The sequence below is a fragment of the Eulemur rufifrons genome, chromosome 15 (genome assembly GCF_041146395.1).
Source record: "Eulemur rufifrons isolate Redbay chromosome 15, OSU_ERuf_1, whole genome shotgun sequence".
In the NCBI taxonomy this organism is placed as follows: Eukaryota; Metazoa; Chordata; class Mammalia; order Primates; family Lemuridae; genus Eulemur; species Eulemur rufifrons.
The window spans coordinates 47,083,042-47,102,512 of NC_090997.1; the positions used below are offsets into that span (position 1 = coordinate 47,083,042).

At 42.9% G+C, this 19,471-nt stretch overlaps 1 protein-coding gene across 1 annotated transcript in view; it reads right to left on the reverse strand.

Annotated features, from left to right (window-relative positions):
- The window catches only part of BACH2 (BTB domain and CNC homolog 2), a 320,826-nt gene that overhangs the window by 237,108 nt on the left and 64,247 nt on the right, over positions 1 to 19,471 (reverse strand). The window contains exon 2 of the mRNA XM_069487912.1: positions 2,438 to 2,550. Within this exon, the coding sequence (XP_069344013.1) occupies positions 2,438 to 2,446 (9 nt within the window). The 5' untranslated portion in view covers positions 2,447 to 2,550. The remainder of the gene's footprint in view (positions 1 to 2,437; positions 2,551 to 19,471) is intronic.

Consider the following 19,471-nt stretch of genomic DNA (forward strand, 5'->3'; position numbering starts at 1 on the left):
GTGTCCCATCAGCTACCTGGGGTTTAGAAAGAAAGCAGGGTATTTAAAGTTATGTCCAAGGAAGAGGAGGATACGCAATTCAAGTATCTCCAACTTTCTAGGAACAAATCCACTTAGAACATCAGTCACACCCATAACAGCATTTCCAACATTCTAACTTACACACCCTAATTGATGAGATGACGCTCTAGTTTTATTTGTGCTGAGAAGAGCTATTTCCTCCCCAGAGAGTGACCTATTCTTTGTCTTATGCCAAGAAAACCATAAGAAAAATGCTGACCTATAAAAGGTAACACATCAAGTTTAACCACTACTTTCAATTACAATAAAATAAAGCACTTACAGGGCCACTCAGGCAGAACATAATAACTTTCCAAGCAACAGACACACCTACTGAGACACCTGAAGTTTCTGAGGAGTCCGGTTCCCAGCTGTGTGTTGAGAGCGAATCCATGACATCCAGTCCTCAGTTGCCCTGGAGAAACTTAGGGCAGAGCTGTCACAGCAAACTGTGCTTGCTGATCAGAGATGACCCAAGAGTTGTCTTAGCTTATCAGTACACCGAACTCTAAATAATATTCAGAGAAGTCAAGGTTTGCAACCACAGATCGCCTCTCCTACTCCCTCCTTCAGACACAACCCTGGCAGAACACCTGCCCACCTTCCAGTATTCCAAAAGCTCACTTCTCAAAGACTGCTTAAAGCTCAGTATTTAAGCTGGGGTAGGGTGTGGGGTGTGGAGCAGAAAACTTAGCACAAAGTTTCTTTCTCTTTGGCTTGGCTCAGCCAAATGAGAACCTCTCAAAAACAATTGCTTGTTTTTGTCCTGGTCTCTTCAGATAGGATAAAGCAGCCACAGTCTCCCATAAAACTTCAATATAGGGAGAAAGGGTAAGTGCACAGAGAGGCCTTTTCCAGCATCCTCCAAGCACTGAGGCAGCCCGTGGCCCCTTTTGCTCTTGAGAAGGCCGAGCAAATGGCCATGAGAAAAATCACCGCTGGAAAGGGGTCCTTAGTAAAAGGATCTCAACAAGTTAAATGGGCTTTCTAAAATCCAGGAATTCCATACTAGCTTTTCAAGACCAAATCATCTAAAAGTGCTGTCCAACTCTGCCATAACCCAGGGACAATGCAATAATACACCTGTTTTTGCAGGCCCCTGGAAATGTCTCTTTTCTGTTTTCAATCCTTCAGCGGCTTCAAGGATCTGGCCCTTTCCTCCTTCTCTGGGCTCATATCTGGCCACCTTCCACTAGTGTAGTAGTTTTCAGTCAGGGGATAATTTTGTCTCCCCAAGAGACATAGGGCAATATCTGGAGACATTTTCAATTGTCACAACTAGAATGTGTGGGGGGAGGTAGGGTAAGAGGATGCTACTAAAAATCCTACAATGCAGAAGACAATCTCTCACTACAAAGAATCACCTGGTCCAAATGTCAGGTGTCGAGGTTGAAAACTCTGCTCCAGCCATAACCAAACTATGTCATTGTCTAAACATGCCAAACTTTCTTATACGCTTTTGTGCCTAAACACAAGCTTTTTCCTTTACCTGGAATGCTTTGCTCTACCTTATCTCTCCAGGATACCACCACTGATTGCCCATGATCCAACTCAAAATGTCACCATCTCTGTGTTGTCCTCCCCAGATTCCCCAGAGTTGGATGTTCCTTCTTCTGTGCTTCCAGAGCTTCTGGCACATACCTCATTAGAACACTAGCCGTGTCTCTCCAAAATAGTCTACTGAATACATGACCAAGCCTTATTCATTGTTGATCCCCAGAGTGCCCACCTGGTAATCAATTTTTGCTCACGGAATTAATCAGGAAATAAATGGAAATGTTGCAGATGCACTTTAGACTCTCTTGCAACTATGTCTGAGGGACAATAGTGTCCCCAACACCAAAAGCAACAGCGACACATATTTATCAAGTGCTTGTAATGTGGACAGGCACTATATTAAGCACCGGTAGACACATTCACTCATTTCATTCTTAAAAATCCTGTGAAGTAGGTACCTTTATTATTAGCATTTCATAGATGGGGAAACTGAGGCACCAAGAAGTTAAGCCACTTGCCCCAGGTCACTGAAGCTAGCACATGGAAGAGCCGATATTCAATCCCAGGAAGTCTGGCCCCAGAGTCTTAACCTTCTGATACTCGTGCCAGTGCAAGTATACTAAAAACCAATATTACAGCCACTCAGAGGCCTCTGGCAAACATAAATGATGCCTCTGCAGGACTACACAACCACACAGTGGCCACCAGCTCCTATGATCCTGCTCCTGTGTGCCCCTCCCGCTGGTCATATATACAACTCTCCAACCTCTGGACTGCTTCTGGCAGGAGAAGCAACGTCCTCACACCGTGGAAAGACATTATGTACCCAGGAAAATCATGGTACCATAAAGAACATACAAGTGCTGACTCCCCAAAGTACCTTGTTCATGCTGCAGGGATGGGAGCAAGGGATCAGACATGTCACAATTCGAGGCAGCTCTTGAAGATTCTCCTCGTTCCTGGAGCCCTCACTTTCTGAAGCAGTCAGCTGCACTGTGAACACAAACGAAGAAGAAACTCATCAACTGGTGCTCAGGATGGCACAGAGCAGTCCCGTATCCAGTGGAACTTGCTGCCACAATGGCAAGGATTCAAGTCTGCTCTCCCCAATATGGTAGCCACTAGCCAGGTGTGGCTACTGAGTACTTGAAATGCGGCCAGTGAACTGAAGGCTAAATTTTTAATCTTATGTAATTTTAATTGAATTTAAATAGCCACATATGGTTAGTGGCTACTATACTGGACAGTGCAGATTTAGAGTCAAATCAAGAGTCTTGAGGCATGACAGTGAGCAATGGGCATGTCAGTGGCCAAGAAAAAGCTAGATATTACGTGCTTAGAGTGACTGCAGAAACACAGGGACAAGAACACTCATTCATTCAATAACTATTTTTTGAACACTTACAAGAGACTGGGTACTAGGGACTTAGTGATCAATAAATCAGAGAGGCCAATGACTTTAAGAGTTCCTAGTTTGGGCTTTGACCTCTTTAGGAAAAGACAGAAACTAGCGTGTGAGTAGCACCCCTGTGTGCCAGACCTCAGTGCCTTCCCCCGCTGTCCACAAGGAACAAAGGAACAGAAAGGCAAACACTGGAGACTGACTATCACCTCCAGGGCTCAACAGGTGGAACCTTCCACAGAGCTCCGTGGGAGGCAGTGTACCACAAGGTCAGTTTTCCACGGGCCAAATGAACCAAATGATCTCACTCCTCCCAAAACAGAATCAGGTTCTTTGCTATTGGTTCTTCAGGTAGAGTTTTTGATCCACTTGAACTACATTTAGAGTAAAAGAGTTTATTGTATGGTTCAGGGTTCTTAATTTTTCAAATATTAAAGAAAAATAGAAAATTACTTCAACCACTTAAATAGATTTGTAGTCTTTTCCTTTATAAGGTGTGTACAGGTGGATTTGAGAGAACAAAACATTGTAAGTTTCCTTATAATCACCTGATTTGTGAGTTACTTTTTCAAGTTGCATCTAGGAAGGATCTATCTGAACCTTTCTATAGAAAGTGGAATTGGAGGTTTAACTGCAACTGCAGTGCTTTTAAAAATAAATGCATTATTTTTAATCATAATATAATAATATAGAATATGTTCAACAGGAAAGGGTAAGGGTATTCATAATTCCACTATTCCACCATAACCATGTTTAGTCCTTAGTGATCAGCCTTTGTCCATAGGAGAATGACGCATCTGCTGAGTCCAGGACACAGAGAAGTCCAAAGCTGTATTTCCCACATTAACATCTTTCACTGCTAAGAAAATAATTTTGCAATTTACATTTTCAAAAAATAAACTCCTGCTCCCACACATTACCATTTTGTGAATATAATATTATTGCATTCCTTTTACAAATCAGAAAATAGAGAGAGGAAATTGCAAATCATTCCCTGGCTGTTTGAGACAAAGATTCCAAAGAAAATACCACACTCAGTCATAGCGATAGCATATTTTAACGATGATGTACAACATGGAGAGACCTTGGAAATCCAACTTTGTAGCATCAGTACACCCCAACATCTCCACACATACATGATGCCTGTGTAATCATGGGTTCAAAGCCAAGAAAATTCAATATCTAATTCTAATTGATCTTATAGTGACTGAAAAAAATTACACATGTAAGTTTTACTCTTCGAATTTCCAGAAGCAGATGCTAATGAACTTCTAAGTTTTAAAGTAGAACTCTATACGTGTTGTTTCCTTTTTAATATATGTATTGATCCATTTAAAATCTATAGCCTAGCACTTCACTGGAAAGCTTGTCCAAATGCCTTGCAGAGATGCCTATTGTCACAATTCCACTCACATGTACACACTGGTATCAACACAGGAAAGGTGGGCACTAAAAGATCATAACAGACAAGGATTCTTGAACATAATTTCCCTGAGGAGCCCCACCCAGTCCCAGTCATGCCACAGTCCCCATTCCCTCAGAAGGTGGCCATATAGTTTGCACTAAACTGATTATAGGACCTCCCCACCCCCCACCCCAAGTGTTTCTGTGTCATTTTCTTGTATGTTGTTCTACAACCAAGTTAGACTAAAACCCTCTGAGGGAAATATTAGTCACATAGAAAGTTCTTAATAAATATTATGAATAGATTTTTTTTCCTTTGCTTTTATTCACAGAGCCTAGGATGATAGAGACTCTTAAAAACAATGTTGATAATTATTGCAGACTACCTTTGGGGGTTTTAAAAAAGGAAAATCTTTTAATGCCAGGGTGTAAATCTTTTACAAATGTTATTAAGAATATCACACAGCTGTATAGTACTCAAAACTGTATGATGCTCTTTTATACTAATACTCCCATTTAATAGTAATATCAATCTGCGTGGTAGTTTTCCTAATTAGGAAATCAGATACAGACAAGTAAAAGAATTTTCCTTGGTTATGCCATAGTCAGCAGGAGACCCTGGGCTAGAAGGGATTTTATTTCAAGATACTATGGAATTAAAGCATGTACAAAGACCACAAATACAACAAACACAACCCTCCTCCAATAAAACACACACACACATCAAAGACCACCAATAACAGAAAACACTTTAGTGAACAGATGATAGTTTTAGAAACTGGGTCAGTTTGCTTCTGGACAGCAAGCAGAAAGACTGGCCTTGTTCTATCAAGTACTTTCCATCTCCTTTGAAAGAGAGAAAACCTGGTTGTTTTGCAACCCATTCAGTTTATGAAGAAGCTTAGAGAAATCTACAGCTTAGAAAGAGACTGCAGCTTGAATATAAAGCATTAGAGGCAAAGATACCTGAGTTACCACGGTGGAAGGAAGGATGTTTCTTTTTTATTCTATTATTTAACGTTTCTTTTGAATCTTTTAAGAAGTTGGATTCTTCCAGTACCGAACAAAAGGAAAGTAGAGATGCCTTTAAAGGGTGCCTTGAGAATATCAAACCCATAAGCCAATGTGTAACTTCCACTCAGTGGATCCTAACAGAGTTGGTTCAATGGGTAACAAAGCCTGTGGTCAACCTTAGGCTTCTAAGAGGTTAATAAAATGTAATTCAACTTTTCAGGTGGGTAGAAGAAGTGTGTGTAAGCAGAAAGGTGGAGACAGAGAAAGTGTAAGAAGAAGAAGGAGAGAAATGAAAAGAAAGGAGGAAATCAAAGGGCAGGTGAGCAAATAAGGACACCCAAACACAGGATTGGTAATACGGCCAAGTGCCCCTCACCAGCCAGGTTCTTACTACAGAAGAGAACCAGAGATTCAGGCTCCTGGTGACAATTCCACATCCTATGGCTTCTCTAGGGTCATATACTCTCATGGCTCAGCGTCAGCAAGTGCGAGCTGCAGTAAACTTAAGACTGGACCTACCTGTTTCACCACTATTTATTTATCATCAACCTCCACCTACCACAGAGAGAAGCCTATTTTACCTGGATCACTGCTAATGTGAGGTATGGTGAGAATAGCATAAGCCCACTTTATTCTATCTTCTTTACTTTAAAGAGAAGCTTCAAAGTGTCGAGGGCTATGTTTGTGTGTGTTGTGCCTAGGCCCTTGAAAATGCAATGAGTATTTATAACCAATATAGAATGGAATATGATGAGTTGGGATTTTCTCCCCACTCCAACTCCCTACCCCACCCCACTCCCCTTTTTTTTGAGACAAGGTCTTGCTCTATCACCCCAGCTAGGGTGCAGTGGCATCATCACAGCTCACTGCCCTCAAACTCCTTGCTGGGCTCAAGTGATCCTCCTGCCTCAGCCTCCTGAGTAGCTGGGATACAGGGGCATACTACCATGCCCAGCTGATTTTTCTATTTTTTGTAGAGGTGGGGTCTCACTATGTTGCTCAGGCTGGTCTCAAACTCCTGGCCTCACGTGATCCTCCTGCCTCGGCCTCCCAGAGTTCTGAGATTAAAGGCGTGAGCCACCCCACCTGGCCCGGACTCCCTTCTAAGATGTTCATTCTAGAAGCCTTTTGTAACATATCTCAAAGCTGGGTAGCTCAGGAACTCCTATGGGAGGGAGATGGGTCAAATAAGAGCAGGCAGGTCACTCCTCACAGTGTTAATGGTCTCGCCAGCATTTAGATATATTGCACCCTGAGGCCAGTCTGTGGAATGGATTCTTATCCCTCCCCTTCCCACCATCACACACAGCCCCTTAAGCAGGAGGCTGGAGCAAAGGACTAGTGCCAGACCTGAGAGCTTGCAGGGAAGGAAAAAGTAAAGTAATAAAAAGATGAGCAGGCTTCGGAGTCTAGAGGAAATGCTGTTAAATCTAGGACTTAGTAGCTTGGGAGATCAAATGAACAGGTGAGAGAAACAGCCCTAATTTAGGGTTGGAGAAATTCACATGTCTCTGAAGTTAGGTCCTGACAACCTTCAACTGGAATCCTTGTCCAGGACTGAATAAATGTAAGGCCACTTTATTACAGAGAGTCTAATCTCTCCTTTCCACAACAGGGAGGCTGAAGCCTGGTGCTGGGGTTAAAGAATCCAAAGGCAAAGGAACAAACAGACCCCTGTTCCCTGCCCCAAATGCACACACACCTCTCAAGCGGCTGACTCATTCCTTTCTTCCTAAGGGAGAGGCAGGAGGAACGGAGCAGAGCAGCCTGAGGAGCTTCCTACAAGTGCTTCTCCATCCTCAAAGCTACAGCAGATGTGTGGCTCAGGTTCTTCAGGACTTTGGTGTCCCTGACACCCCTACACTGAGCCAGCAAACACAGGAGAACACGGTTCCACCCCAAGAGCCGGGACAATGTCTGCCATTCAGCTTTGCTTCCCTAGGCCCTGCCTTCAAGCATATCATGGAAAACATACCTCTTAAGCCAGAAGGATGAGCACATCTTCCCACAGAGCATCACCAAAGGCCTTCTTCCCCAAGGATAGGCTAGGTGATTTGAAAATTAATATTGTGAAATTTTAACCAGTATGTGAGTTGTGGTTCAACAGGAAATTGTGATAAAGAAGAGGAAACAAGAGGGTTATAAATTATAAAGGAGAGAAACACTGCTAGTAACAAAAACAACAACAAAATGGTCCAAGAGCCACACAGGGAGGAATAGAGGCCAGTTAAAGGGCCAAGGGTGCCACTTCTGGCACATGGGCTAGGGATTTCCCATACTTAGACAAATCGTAAGTCAGGATATTTAGATTCAGGGATATCACTATAAAAAGTCAATCTCGGCCGGGCGCGGTGGCTCACGCCTGTAATCCTAGCACTCTGGGAGGCCGAGGTGGGCGGATCGTTTGAGCTCAGGAGTTCGAGACCAGCCTGAGCAAGAGCGAGACCCCATCTCTACTAAAAATAGAAAGAAATTATATGGACAGCTAAAAATATATATAGAAAAAATTAGCCGGGCATGGTGGTGCATGCCTGTAGTCCCAGCTACTTGGGAGGCTGAGACAGGAGGATCGCTTGAGCTCAGGAGTTTGAGGTTGCTGTGAGCTAGGCTGACGCCACGGCACTCACTCTAGCCTGGGCAACAGAGTGAGACTCTGTCTCAAAAAAAAAAAAAAAAAAGTCAATCTCAGTCTCCCAGTGATTTTGGACTATCTCCGTTTAAAGGTGCAATACGGAACAGCCCCCAAGAGCTTACTTGGGCCAGCCCACTTCTCTTGCTGGGGTGACTATCTAAACCAGGGGTCACAAATTCAGATGCCTACAAGGGTCAAGAAAGAATGAGCTGAGCAAATGGTCAGGCCTGAGAAGACAGTGGGGGGTAGGGGGTGCTTGCCTTCTAGCTCCAGCAAAGTTGGAACACGCCACATGTGCCCAGAGCTCTGATAATCAAGAAAGAGAGATTGAGAGATTATGTAGAGTTTGCTTTTGGCAACTTATGCTAATACTTTGGAAATCCTGTAGGAGTTGGATTTGGTTGGCCAGTTTGGGTCTTCTATTGTATACCTTTCATGTCAGTCAAGGGATTCTTTGTTCCTTTAAATCTCTAGGGGTGGAAACTCCAAAATTGCCTCCTGGGCCAAGCATTGGGGTGGGGGGGGGGGGGAAGAGTGGGCAATGCAGGGGTCAGGAACAAAATCACATGGTTTGAATATCAACTCTACCTCTTTGGTGTGTGATTTTTGGCAAGTTACTGACCCTCTCTGAATCTCTGTTCCTTTATCCCTAAAATCCTAAAATCAGGGGTGGAAGTGGGTCAGGGGGGAATCCAGCTCTGTTACCCAGGCTAGAGTGCAGTGGCATCATCATAGCTCACTGCAGCCTTGAACTCCTGGGCTCAAGCGATCCTTCTGCCTCAGCCTCCTGAGTAGCTGGGACTACAAGCGAGTGCCATCACACCCAGCTAATTGTTTTTTTTTTTTTTTTTTTGTAGAGACGGGTCTTGCTCTTGCTCAGGCTGGTCTTAAACTCCTGGCCTCAAGTGATCCTCCTACCTTGGCCTCCCAAAGTGTTGGGATTACAGGGATGAGCCACAGCACCTGGCCAGGGAAACTCTTTATGTCTCCTGAGATCATGTGGGGGATTAAATGCAGCAACATGAAAAGGCGACTACTTGGCATATAGTGCTCAAAGAAAATGAGGCCCTTCCTTTCCTCTTCCTGTTCCCCCAACACTATTCAACACAACCTCATTCTGCCTTAAATTGCAGGGAGGAGGTTACCTCTCAATCACCCTACTGGATTATAAGCATTACAAGAGAACAGATCTTGCCTGTTTCGTACTAGTACCCAAATACCCAGCACCTATCCCCCTGCCTTACACACAGTAGGCACTCAATATATCCCAAATCTAATTATGATGTTTAGGAAGATCTTCCTTAAATCTGGCACCACTTGAGACTATTTCCTTTCATTCTATCCTCTTCTAATGCTTTAATGTCAATATCTATATCTACTTCTCACTTGGCCAGAATATTTTGAGGTTAAATATTTTAGAAATCCAAATTAAGAATAAAATACCAAAGGGTTGTTTTCTTAAGAAGCATGGTATCACTTTCAAGGCCAGCAGAGCACTCTCTAGGTACAACTGGCAACATCAGTCTTTGCATACCTCAGAAGAAAACAAACACAAGAGATTTCATCACATTCTTGATAAATTAAGGAATCATGCTTTAATTTTAGTACAGTCAACTCATGTTTGCCAGTGGTGCATGTAACTGCGTGGGGAGTATATGGTGGCTATTCTAGGCAACTCCTGACCCATTTGTCTACTTTGGATTGAGAAGGCTGAATTATGAACTATTCATCTAGGACAAAGGTGTATCAACCATGTCTTACTACTTACTCGGGTTTCTTTGATTTTATGCTAAAAGAATCCCAGAGTCCTCCAAACAATTTCAGCTTCCCTCTCCCAAGGGTGGGGGGAGGGGTTGCCGCATTTCAGACAAACACATTTCCTATGATTTTGTGGGAAACTGAAATACCTCAACAGACAGCCTAATGGGTTGCTTGAGAATGACCCGCTGAAATGGAAGCAGTGACAAGGGAAATTACTAGGAAGGTATCTCTTTAATGAAGCTTAAAAGGACCAGCTATCTCTCCAATAAAAGGTTTCCAATTAAGGAATTTAAATATTCTCAAGAAGACCTTGAGGACAAGCTGTAATGAGAGTGGTCACCTTAACGGGGGTGAGTGCTTACAGCGGAAACTCATCTGCTTAGTAAGCCAGAGTGGGTCTGATGTCTTGTTCCTCTAGGAGGAAACTTTCAGTAACCCCCAGAAGAAAGCTCTATTCGGCATGACGGGCGCTGGTGGAAAGCAATCGCAGGGATTCGCTGTTAACCTCTGCTTTCCCAGGGCTCAGATTCTGTACTTTTCATTACCAGCTTCCCCTGAGTGTGGCTTGCTCTTTCGGAGGAAGAACCACGTCCTGGATTGTTAAACCTCTCCATGGAGATCTAGCGTTTGCTTTTACCAGGGCTCAGGGCTTTCAATGCTCTCAAACCAGTTTCTGGATCAAAATAGCTAAAGTTCCCCCACCACGCAGGTAGTGTAACTGCAGACCCCATGACCACTCCAACAGCCAGGCTGCGTTTCCTGCCCCTGCTCCTCGCCCAGACACATATGCTCAAATTCTCTGGGGGGGAATTCTTCTTGCCCTCTTTTCACAAAAGTTCCTGTGTGGGTACAAACCCCAAAACCCCTAGATTCTAGAGCCTACAGCCAGGTCAGAATTTCCCTTTCCTGCTTTAAAACTTAACATAGGCCGGGCGCGGTGGCTCACGCCTGTAATCCTAGCACTCTGGGAGGCCGAGGCGGGTGGATCGCTCAAGGTCAGGAGTTCGAGACCAGCCTGAGCAAGAGCGAGACCCCGTCTCTACTAAAAATAGAAAGAAATTATCTGGCCAACTAATATATATATAGAAAAAAATATTAGCCGGGCATGGTGGCGCATGCCTGTAGTCCCAGCTACTCGGGAGGCTGAGGCAGTAGGATCGATTAAGCCCAGGAGTTTGAGGTTGCTGTGAGCTAGGCTGACGCCACGGCACTCATTCTAGCCAGGGCAACAAAGCAAGACTCTGTCTCAAAAAAAAAAAATAAAAAACTTAACATGTATCCAAAAATATATTCTATTTTATCCAATATACCTTAGGATTTTGGGGGTGGGTGGTCAGAAGTGGGCCAGGCTGCATGAGCTCAGTACACTATTCTGCCAGAAAGGTCCAGTGTGGGGTTCCCTAAACTCAGTTCTGCTCTAGCTAGGTACCATATGTAGCCATTTAGCTGCCATTTAGGCTACAGCCAGAAATATGTTCTTTTCAGCATAAGCTATATTGCTGTGACTTGCTCTCCATCTCGTCCTCATAACAGAGTGGCACTGAGTAAGAAAGGGCTTACGGGCAGCCCAGGCCTTGGAAAACCTACCTCCAGCCAGCATCAGCAGTCCAGGAAGTCACCCCAAGGAAGCAGGTCACCTTCCTGCTCAAGGCCGCACTCTTCATACACAACTAAGTCTGTCCTCAGCTCTGTGGAAAGGAATCTGCCTCCTGTTAACTTTTCCATGATTTAGGAGTGGATGACTGCACACTGATGTTTTTTGGTAGAATGAGAGAAGCAAAGGCGGCAAGAAATGCAACAAGGGCACAACCACCTCACCACATCACAACCGTGGTCTGCAGGGAGTCGCTGCATTCTCCAACAGCAAGCAGCCAAGAGAACAGCCACAGAAAACAGCTCCAGCAGCCGACCCTGGGGTCTCCTCTGATCTCATTACAGCAGTCGACACTAGTCCTCACAAAACAAACAGAGGAAATTTATGCCTGCCTTAGCCTGTGGAAAGCTCCACATTCCTTGTTAACGAGAGTTCCAGCTTCCGAGACCACAGCCACGGGATGGGGAGGAAGTCGGCTGTGCTCCCAAGAAAGAACTGTCACCGCTGCCTTCCCCCTTTCTGGGGCTGGATATACAGGCAGTGAGCCTGGGGCCTAGGCTGTCTGTTTGGGTCCCTGACGGAAAGTTCCCTTTCTGCTAGTGTCAACATCCCTAGGCTCAGAAAGCCGGGCCATTTCCTCTTGAACAGCTCTGGGAAAGTCACTATAATGCAGCCTTTAGGGGTTCCACCTGCTAAGGCCAGAATCTCAAGAGGTTATTCTGCCATAACAAAACTCCAAGTCTTCTGGTGGGAAATTTCTCCCTAAAATACTCTTGTCTACACCTTGAAAAACTTTACCTAACTTGGGATTGCCGCTTAAAATGGCAGGAGGTAAAACATTATTTTATATCCTTTAATTCAATCTTATAAGTAACCAAGGGGCTGGCTCATGCGGTAGAGAGTGAATTTCTAAACGACTGTAAGAATGTAGAACAGTCGTTCTGAGCCAGGCTGACTTTGCCTCCCAGCGGACTTCTGGCAAGGTATGGAGACATCTTTGGTTGTCATGACTGGGAGAGGGCACTACTGGCATTTAGTGGGTAGAGACCAGGATGCCACCTATTATGCACAGGACAGCACTCAGAATAAAGAATGATCTGGTCCAAAATGTCAAATCGTGCTGAGATTGAGAAACCCTGATGCAGAGAAAACACTCAAGGATATGGGTAGATTTAAAGTAATGCCAACTCATAATCACATTAAATAATGTTGATATCGCAGAGTCTGGGGACCCCAAAATGCACACAATTAACAACCATAAAAATTTACCGATGCTCTCCCCAAGTACAATAAATGAAAGCTGCCCTATAACTACGCAGAATAAGATTACCAGAGTTGCCTGGGAAAAAGTGGAGCAGCTTCAGTGTGAGACTGTATTATCAGCAATGTTGTGAGTGCCACGTTTATTCCAGGTCAGGGTGTGATCTGAGTGCCAACTATCAAAATTCAGTGGTGACTATAAACAGAAAGATTTTACGCACTAAGTTCCGTGATTACTAAAACTGTCCATGTAACCTAAGTATATCTAGGTCTGGAAAAAAATGGTAAAATGTTTCAACTTTTAAAATGCCAACAAAATATGAGGAACTATGGTGATGTTGACCTACATTCTAGGGTGGCTAAAAAAAACCCAACTGCACAGTAGGGTTGTAAATAAATACAGAATTGCAGAAATGCATCATAATGAAAATGATCATGGTGCATATTTTGAAATGCTCCCCATTTATAATTTTCTGTTCCCGTTTCCAAATATTCCCTATTCTCTCATGGCACACTTGCATTACATTTGGTGTAAGAATGTACATTGAGATAACCCAGTCATTATTCTCTTTTGAGCTCTTTTATTCCAGCAAAGGAAGGAAAAAAATCTACATGTAAGCACAGCTACTGCATGTAAGCAAATTTGAAGAAGAAAGAGAAGAATTTCATGAATGAACAGGAGACAATTTTTTAATGGAATGTTTTAAAGGCTTGTGGTATAAACAGTAAACAAAACTGATTCACTACTGTTAATACTGTCTGCCATGATGTAAAAGCCAGGCTTTTTTTTTTTTTAATGCCCCAGAAGCTAAAGGAAAATAAATACTGTGGTAGGGAAAAATGATACCTTACTTGGCATTTCAAAGTCATTGCTCAATTCTTCTTGAGCAAGGAAACCATAGTAATGACTTTATTTTACCTACCACAATTATGGTACACCTCGAAGCAATTCTCCACCCACCATCTCCCACTTTCCTCCCTCCACTCAAAGTCCTGCTAAATAATCTCTGGAAACCATTAGCCAAGAGCCCGGTTCCAATTTTCCTCTTCGCCCTCCCCTGCTGCCTCAGTGTCATGCTGGCGTCAGGACAAAGCAAACTTGTATTACATCACAGAGCAAACTCATTTTCTATAAACCAGCCCGTTGGTAGTTTACCGCTACTGGAACCCAACGCTGTCAACAGTGTGGTCTTTGTTTGGTGGGTGTTGCTTTACAATTTCTTTTTTTATAAGAAGTTTCCCCACACCCCCTTCCTCTTTTAAACAGAGGCGAGCTGCTGGAGGCACCGTTCTAGCCGGCCCCGCCCCGCTCTGTAAACTAGACATTACCTTATACACAAATGACTCTAGGCATTCCTCAGTCTAGCTGCCTCGCTGCGAAATTCCTGCGCTCCCCAGCAGCAGGGCAGCGCACACTCCCCTGGCCGCCCCTCCTCTTCCCTCTCCCCACCCTCCCTTTTTTCTTTTTTCTTTCTTTTTTTTTTTTTTTTAATTTCCACTGCCTCACTGTGTTTTTGTGTAAATGATCTCACATGACTCAACAAATCCATCTGCCTGAAGCAGGCCAAGTCTGGAGCCCTCCCAGGAGGGAGGAGAAGAATTGCTTTGTGGAAAGGACCTGGAGCTCTGCCCTTTCTCTGGCTCGAATTACCCGCCTGTCAGGCCTGACGGATTTGGCTAAAAATAAAAGGAAGCGGGCCGTGAAAAGCAGATGAATGGGCTCAGCAGTTCCTTAGATAACACAGGCCTGCTGTTGCCCAAAGCTCCCCAAACAGAAACTTCAAATGTGGGGCCTGTGAGTGCCCCGATGTGGCTTTCAGGTGAACGGGGGCTGTCAAACCCGCTGGAGTTGGGGGACATGGCCTGGGTTGTAGATTTTGGTTTTAGAATGTCCCTCTGTGTGTGTGTGTGTGTGTGTGTGTGTGTGTGTGAGATGGGGGGGTGGGGGAATCGGTCTAGTATAAAAAGGTTCTCAGAAAACAGTAAAGTTCAGTGGAGTGAAGGCTTGGCTTGTAAAGAAAAGAAAAAAAATGTTGTTTCCACTACAAAATTACCCTTCTCCCTACCTCCAACACCAGACATTTTCAGCCTCTCTATGATGTCACTTCTCCATTCAGAGCCAGCAAAGAGCTAAAAGTCCTTCTTGTAAGTGTATGCCCAGCGCCTGCAGTGGGTATTAAGCACTTAGGTTGGCAATGTAATGACACACTGTAACAATCTGTAATATGAAGCAGTCAGCAAAGCCCTGGCTCTGAAAGCTATTTCTCCCGACCATTAACCATATGTTTGGCTCCTCAGATAGCCAAGCGGGTGTTCCAGCTTACCATCTGGTTTCTATCCACACAAGCAACTGCAAAGCACAGGCTACGTCCCTCTGGAGCTGCGTGTTTCTTTTTCTCTCTCTTTTCTGCTTTTCCCTTCCCCCTTCCTCCTCCCAGCTCCTTTGGTTCCCTCTGCTAAAGAATTCTCTGCCATCCATCACGAGCAAAGAAAACTTTACCTGACATGGCAGTGGCAGGGCCATTACGAATGCACAGCTGTATTGTAAACACGCCAGAGGGCCCTTTACCATTCATGGGACCGGTACCCCCTTCCTCATCTCCTATGGAGTGCTGACACTTGATCCAGCATGTTAAAAATAGGTACATTCCTGACAGGTCCAGGGGTTGCTGCGGTGCCCTTCATACTCACTTCATAGTCTGGGAGCAGGGTTTTAACTCTCTCTCTCTCCCTCTCTCTCTCTCAGCCCTCTGCAGTCAATCTGCCTGACGTCAGTCTCACGCAGGATGACATACCACCACTGCAAATAACCAAGTTAACTACAGGTTTCGATTCTTTTTCTGCCCTAAAGGATTCGATCCCAAGTGCGTATTTTTCTGAGGGTTTTTTTCCCTGCCCTAAAGAGCCCCAAATAAAAGAGATTACACTTTAGAAAAATAAAAGCATACAGCCATTTTCAACAAATTGATAACTTGCAAAACACATGCTTATTTACATGTGTACTTTTAATAGTACACAACAATGAAACAGAACCTGCTATTAGAATGCATAGGATTTTCTGACAATGTTTCCAAAGTATTTATCCTAGAGTTTCTCCTTTACAGGATTTAAGGTACTTTGTAACCTTTAAAAATACATGCTATACAGAGATAACTGATATACAGAAATTAGGTCATTTTTCTCCCTATCCTCAGAAAAATAGAATCTACATTAGCAGCCCATTTTACTGAATTAAGAAATTAAAGTTAATTCTTTCTCACACCCTAATAAAAAAAAAAAAGGCTCGTTTCTCACATACCAAGAACGAAAGGAAGAATATCATTAAAAAGTGATTAACCAGAATGTCAGATTTTATCAACGTGGCATGGCTGCGGAGGATTTGCCAGGGGAGCAGTGTTTACTCAGGCTAACGAGGGTGCCAGGAAGGCCACTACCTGCGCAAACTTCTTAAACCCACTGCCCTTGTCAGTCCTCATTTCCATGATCTGAAATAGGTGTTGTGTTAGCTATTTCTACCAATAAGGAACATTAAAATTCTGCTGCATGTAGGTTTCAGAGAATGACAGAAAGGGAATTTTAATTTCAGAACCCTTAGGAAATTGGCCACAGATGATGGGTTCTATTAAATGCTGTTTTTGGCCCCAAACCCTTAGTATAAACTTAAGATTGCATTAGCTTTACTCCCAAGAAAGACAATGACACAACATAATTAATAAAACGAAAGAAAAACTATCAATTCAAACCTTCAACATTTTCATAGTTAATGACCTGTTTTTCTCAACACTCCAGAACCATTGTATCACAGGTATTTATGCTTTTCGTAGCTACTGGTGCTTGGGACCCCTTCCCTTAGCCCAATTATACCCGGATCCCTGGGTGTGGACCTGGGCATTAGTATTTTTGAAAAGCTTCCCAGTTTCACGCAGCTGGAGTTGAGAAGTCTTGCCCTATGTGTTTACATAGCATGATATGAGAAACCCCTGCATCAAAACCAAAATGAAATCTTTAAATTGGAAACGGAAATGAAATTTAGGATTAGAACAGTGGCTTTCAAACTTGTTTAGAAGTGATATCTTTAATCAAACAAAATCTTACATAAAATCCCTGCAGACAAAATAGACAAAAAAATGATAATTTATACTGCAGTTACATGCTCTTAGTCTGTACAATACCCATGGATTTTATAAATTCAAATTTATAAGTTTTAAATCAATTTAAGTTATCCAGGGGGAACAAAGAGGACATTTCATTGAACGCAAAATCTGAAATTGGGGTTATGGCTGAAAGGTCCAGTCCTATCTGCTTCAGCATCTAATTTTTTCGATGGCCAATGGTTAAGATGATCAAGGCCTGATGTATATAAAAATCATTATGTGTGTAGTAGGGTGAATTCATAAATTAATTTAATAAACGTCCATTAAATGTTTACTACACAGTAGGTACTGCCTTCGGGGTCATCAGAAGAGGAAGTTGCAGCCTTTTCCTTGAGTAGCCCAGTTAAAAAGACATTTCACGGCAGAACAGCAAGAAGTGCAATAAGGTACAGAGGGACGCGACCACGTGGGGAGGAGTGGCTACTTTTGCTTGAGAAAATGGGGCAAAACCTCACCAGCGTGGCACAATTAATCAGGTCCTAAAAGTCTGAGCAGGATTTCTCAGAGCTAACAAAGAAAGGGAGGGACTTTTCAGGAAGAAGGAACAGAATGTGAAAACAATAAAAACCCGTAAGCATAAATAGAGCTGTTGAGTCTGGGGGTTATGAGAAATTCTGTGGGGGACAGGGCTGGGACATGAGGCCAAAAAGTAACAGGGGCCAGGTTACAAGAAACCTTGGATGTAATGATACAGCTCAGACCAGTGCAGGGCTATGGAAATACAAAGTGAACCAAACACATAATTTAAAATTTTCTAGTAGCTTCATTAAAAAGGTAAAACAAACAAACAAAAAATCAGGAGAAGTTTATTTAACCCAATATATCTAAAATAATCTCATTTTAACATGTTACCAATATAAAAATATTAATGAGGTATTTTATTTTTTTCATACGAAGTCTTTGAAACAGGGTATGAATTTTACACTTACAGCACGTCCCGTCCCGATTTGAACAAGCCACATTCTAAGAGCTCAACAGCCACCTGTGGCTAGTGGCTATTGTGCTGGACAGCACAGGCTGAGGCCTTATTCTGCAGGCAGTGCAGGCGGACAGACAAGCCTGGATTTGTTTCACAGGGAGACAACTGCAACAACACTGTGGAGAAGCAGAGGACGCACTGGGTCTGAGAGAGGGCTTTTGAGGAGCTTGAACAGTCCATGCAAGGGACGAAGAGAAGGACAAGGCTCAGACCAGGGCAGTGGCAAGCAGGATGGCATGGAAGGGTCAGAGTCACAAGATATTTCTCAAAAAGAATTCAGAAAACTTTAAATGATTGTACGTGTGAGATAAAGGAGAAGGAATCACAGAACCATCAGATATATATTTTTTATGCTAAAATCTGTGCTTAGAGTGAAAGGTCACTGATTGTGTATTTAATATGAAGTTTCATTGTTCCTTTCAAGCTTGCTTCCTTCTGCAGTGGAATGCAACGTCATTTAATAAACATGTGCTGAGTACCCACCATGTGTTAGGCAATGCCAGGCACTGGGAAGCAAAGCTGAATGGGATATAATTCTTACTGTCAAGGGGCTCAAATATAGTGTTGAGACAAAACAAGTTACAATGAAGTAAGTGCATTAATAGAAAGATGTGCAAGAAGATCTACACAATGTTCCATAAAGTATAACTTAGAACTATTTCGTATAATATATTCAATGGCACTTTTGAGGTGGTAGGGAGTGGGGCTTTCAGATAGTAAGACCTGTATCAATTGACTTTTAAAAGTGATCCAGCATGCAATTTACTTCTCTGCTTGTACTTGGTTGCACTGTATTAAGAAAATCCTGATACTCACAGACAACTACAGTTATCACTTGTTATCTGAATCCATGCTCTTGAAACTTTTCAGTTTCGCCAAATTTTCAGATAAATCTCTTGCTATCTATCTTCTACTCTTACTGCTTACTGTCTGAAACTCAGAAACCAAATTCACATAAATAACGTTGTATCCTTTGCTGTTGGAACTCACAATGGGAAATTTCTGCACCTGAATTCTGGAAACGAGTGAATTTGAATAGCAAGGTATAGTTGTGATGGAAATTTTAACAGTTCTTTAGCACTTCATTTTATTATCTCATGATATGCCTAAAACTAATCCAAAAGCTTGAGAAAATGCAGTAGTCAGATCTTTTTATTTTAATCTTAATCATTAATGATAATCTGATAACTACCCGATTTCCTTAAAAGTCAAAGAGTTTCCAAAATGTAAAGTGGGTGTACATGACCCTATAACAAACACAATATATGTCACTAGGTGATGTGTGTTGTGTTCACCTATTGTACAATTGGCCATCAATCCACACAGAAGCCTGTATCACACAAAGGCTCTGAAGCCCTGCCTGGCATGTAATCAAGCATGCTGAGTATGTGTGACAGGAGGAATTTGCTTGCTCAATTTATGATCAGGCTGGAATATGAAAAACACTGGGACAGAACTTACTGATCAGTGGATCATTTATAAGAAGCTCCAATATATAAGCCAAAATAGCTGAAAACACTTTATTTCAAGGTTAACTTGACAGTCCAATACAATACTCTGGTGGTCCCAATGTGTCAAAATTTGGTATGTAATGCATTAGTGTGCATGTTTTTTATTAGTTATTAAAAAAGTTTAAAATATACTAAAAATGAAATGCAAATTAAATGTTTGCAGAGCCTCTCAAATATCTCCAGGGAACTTCCGCAGACCAGAG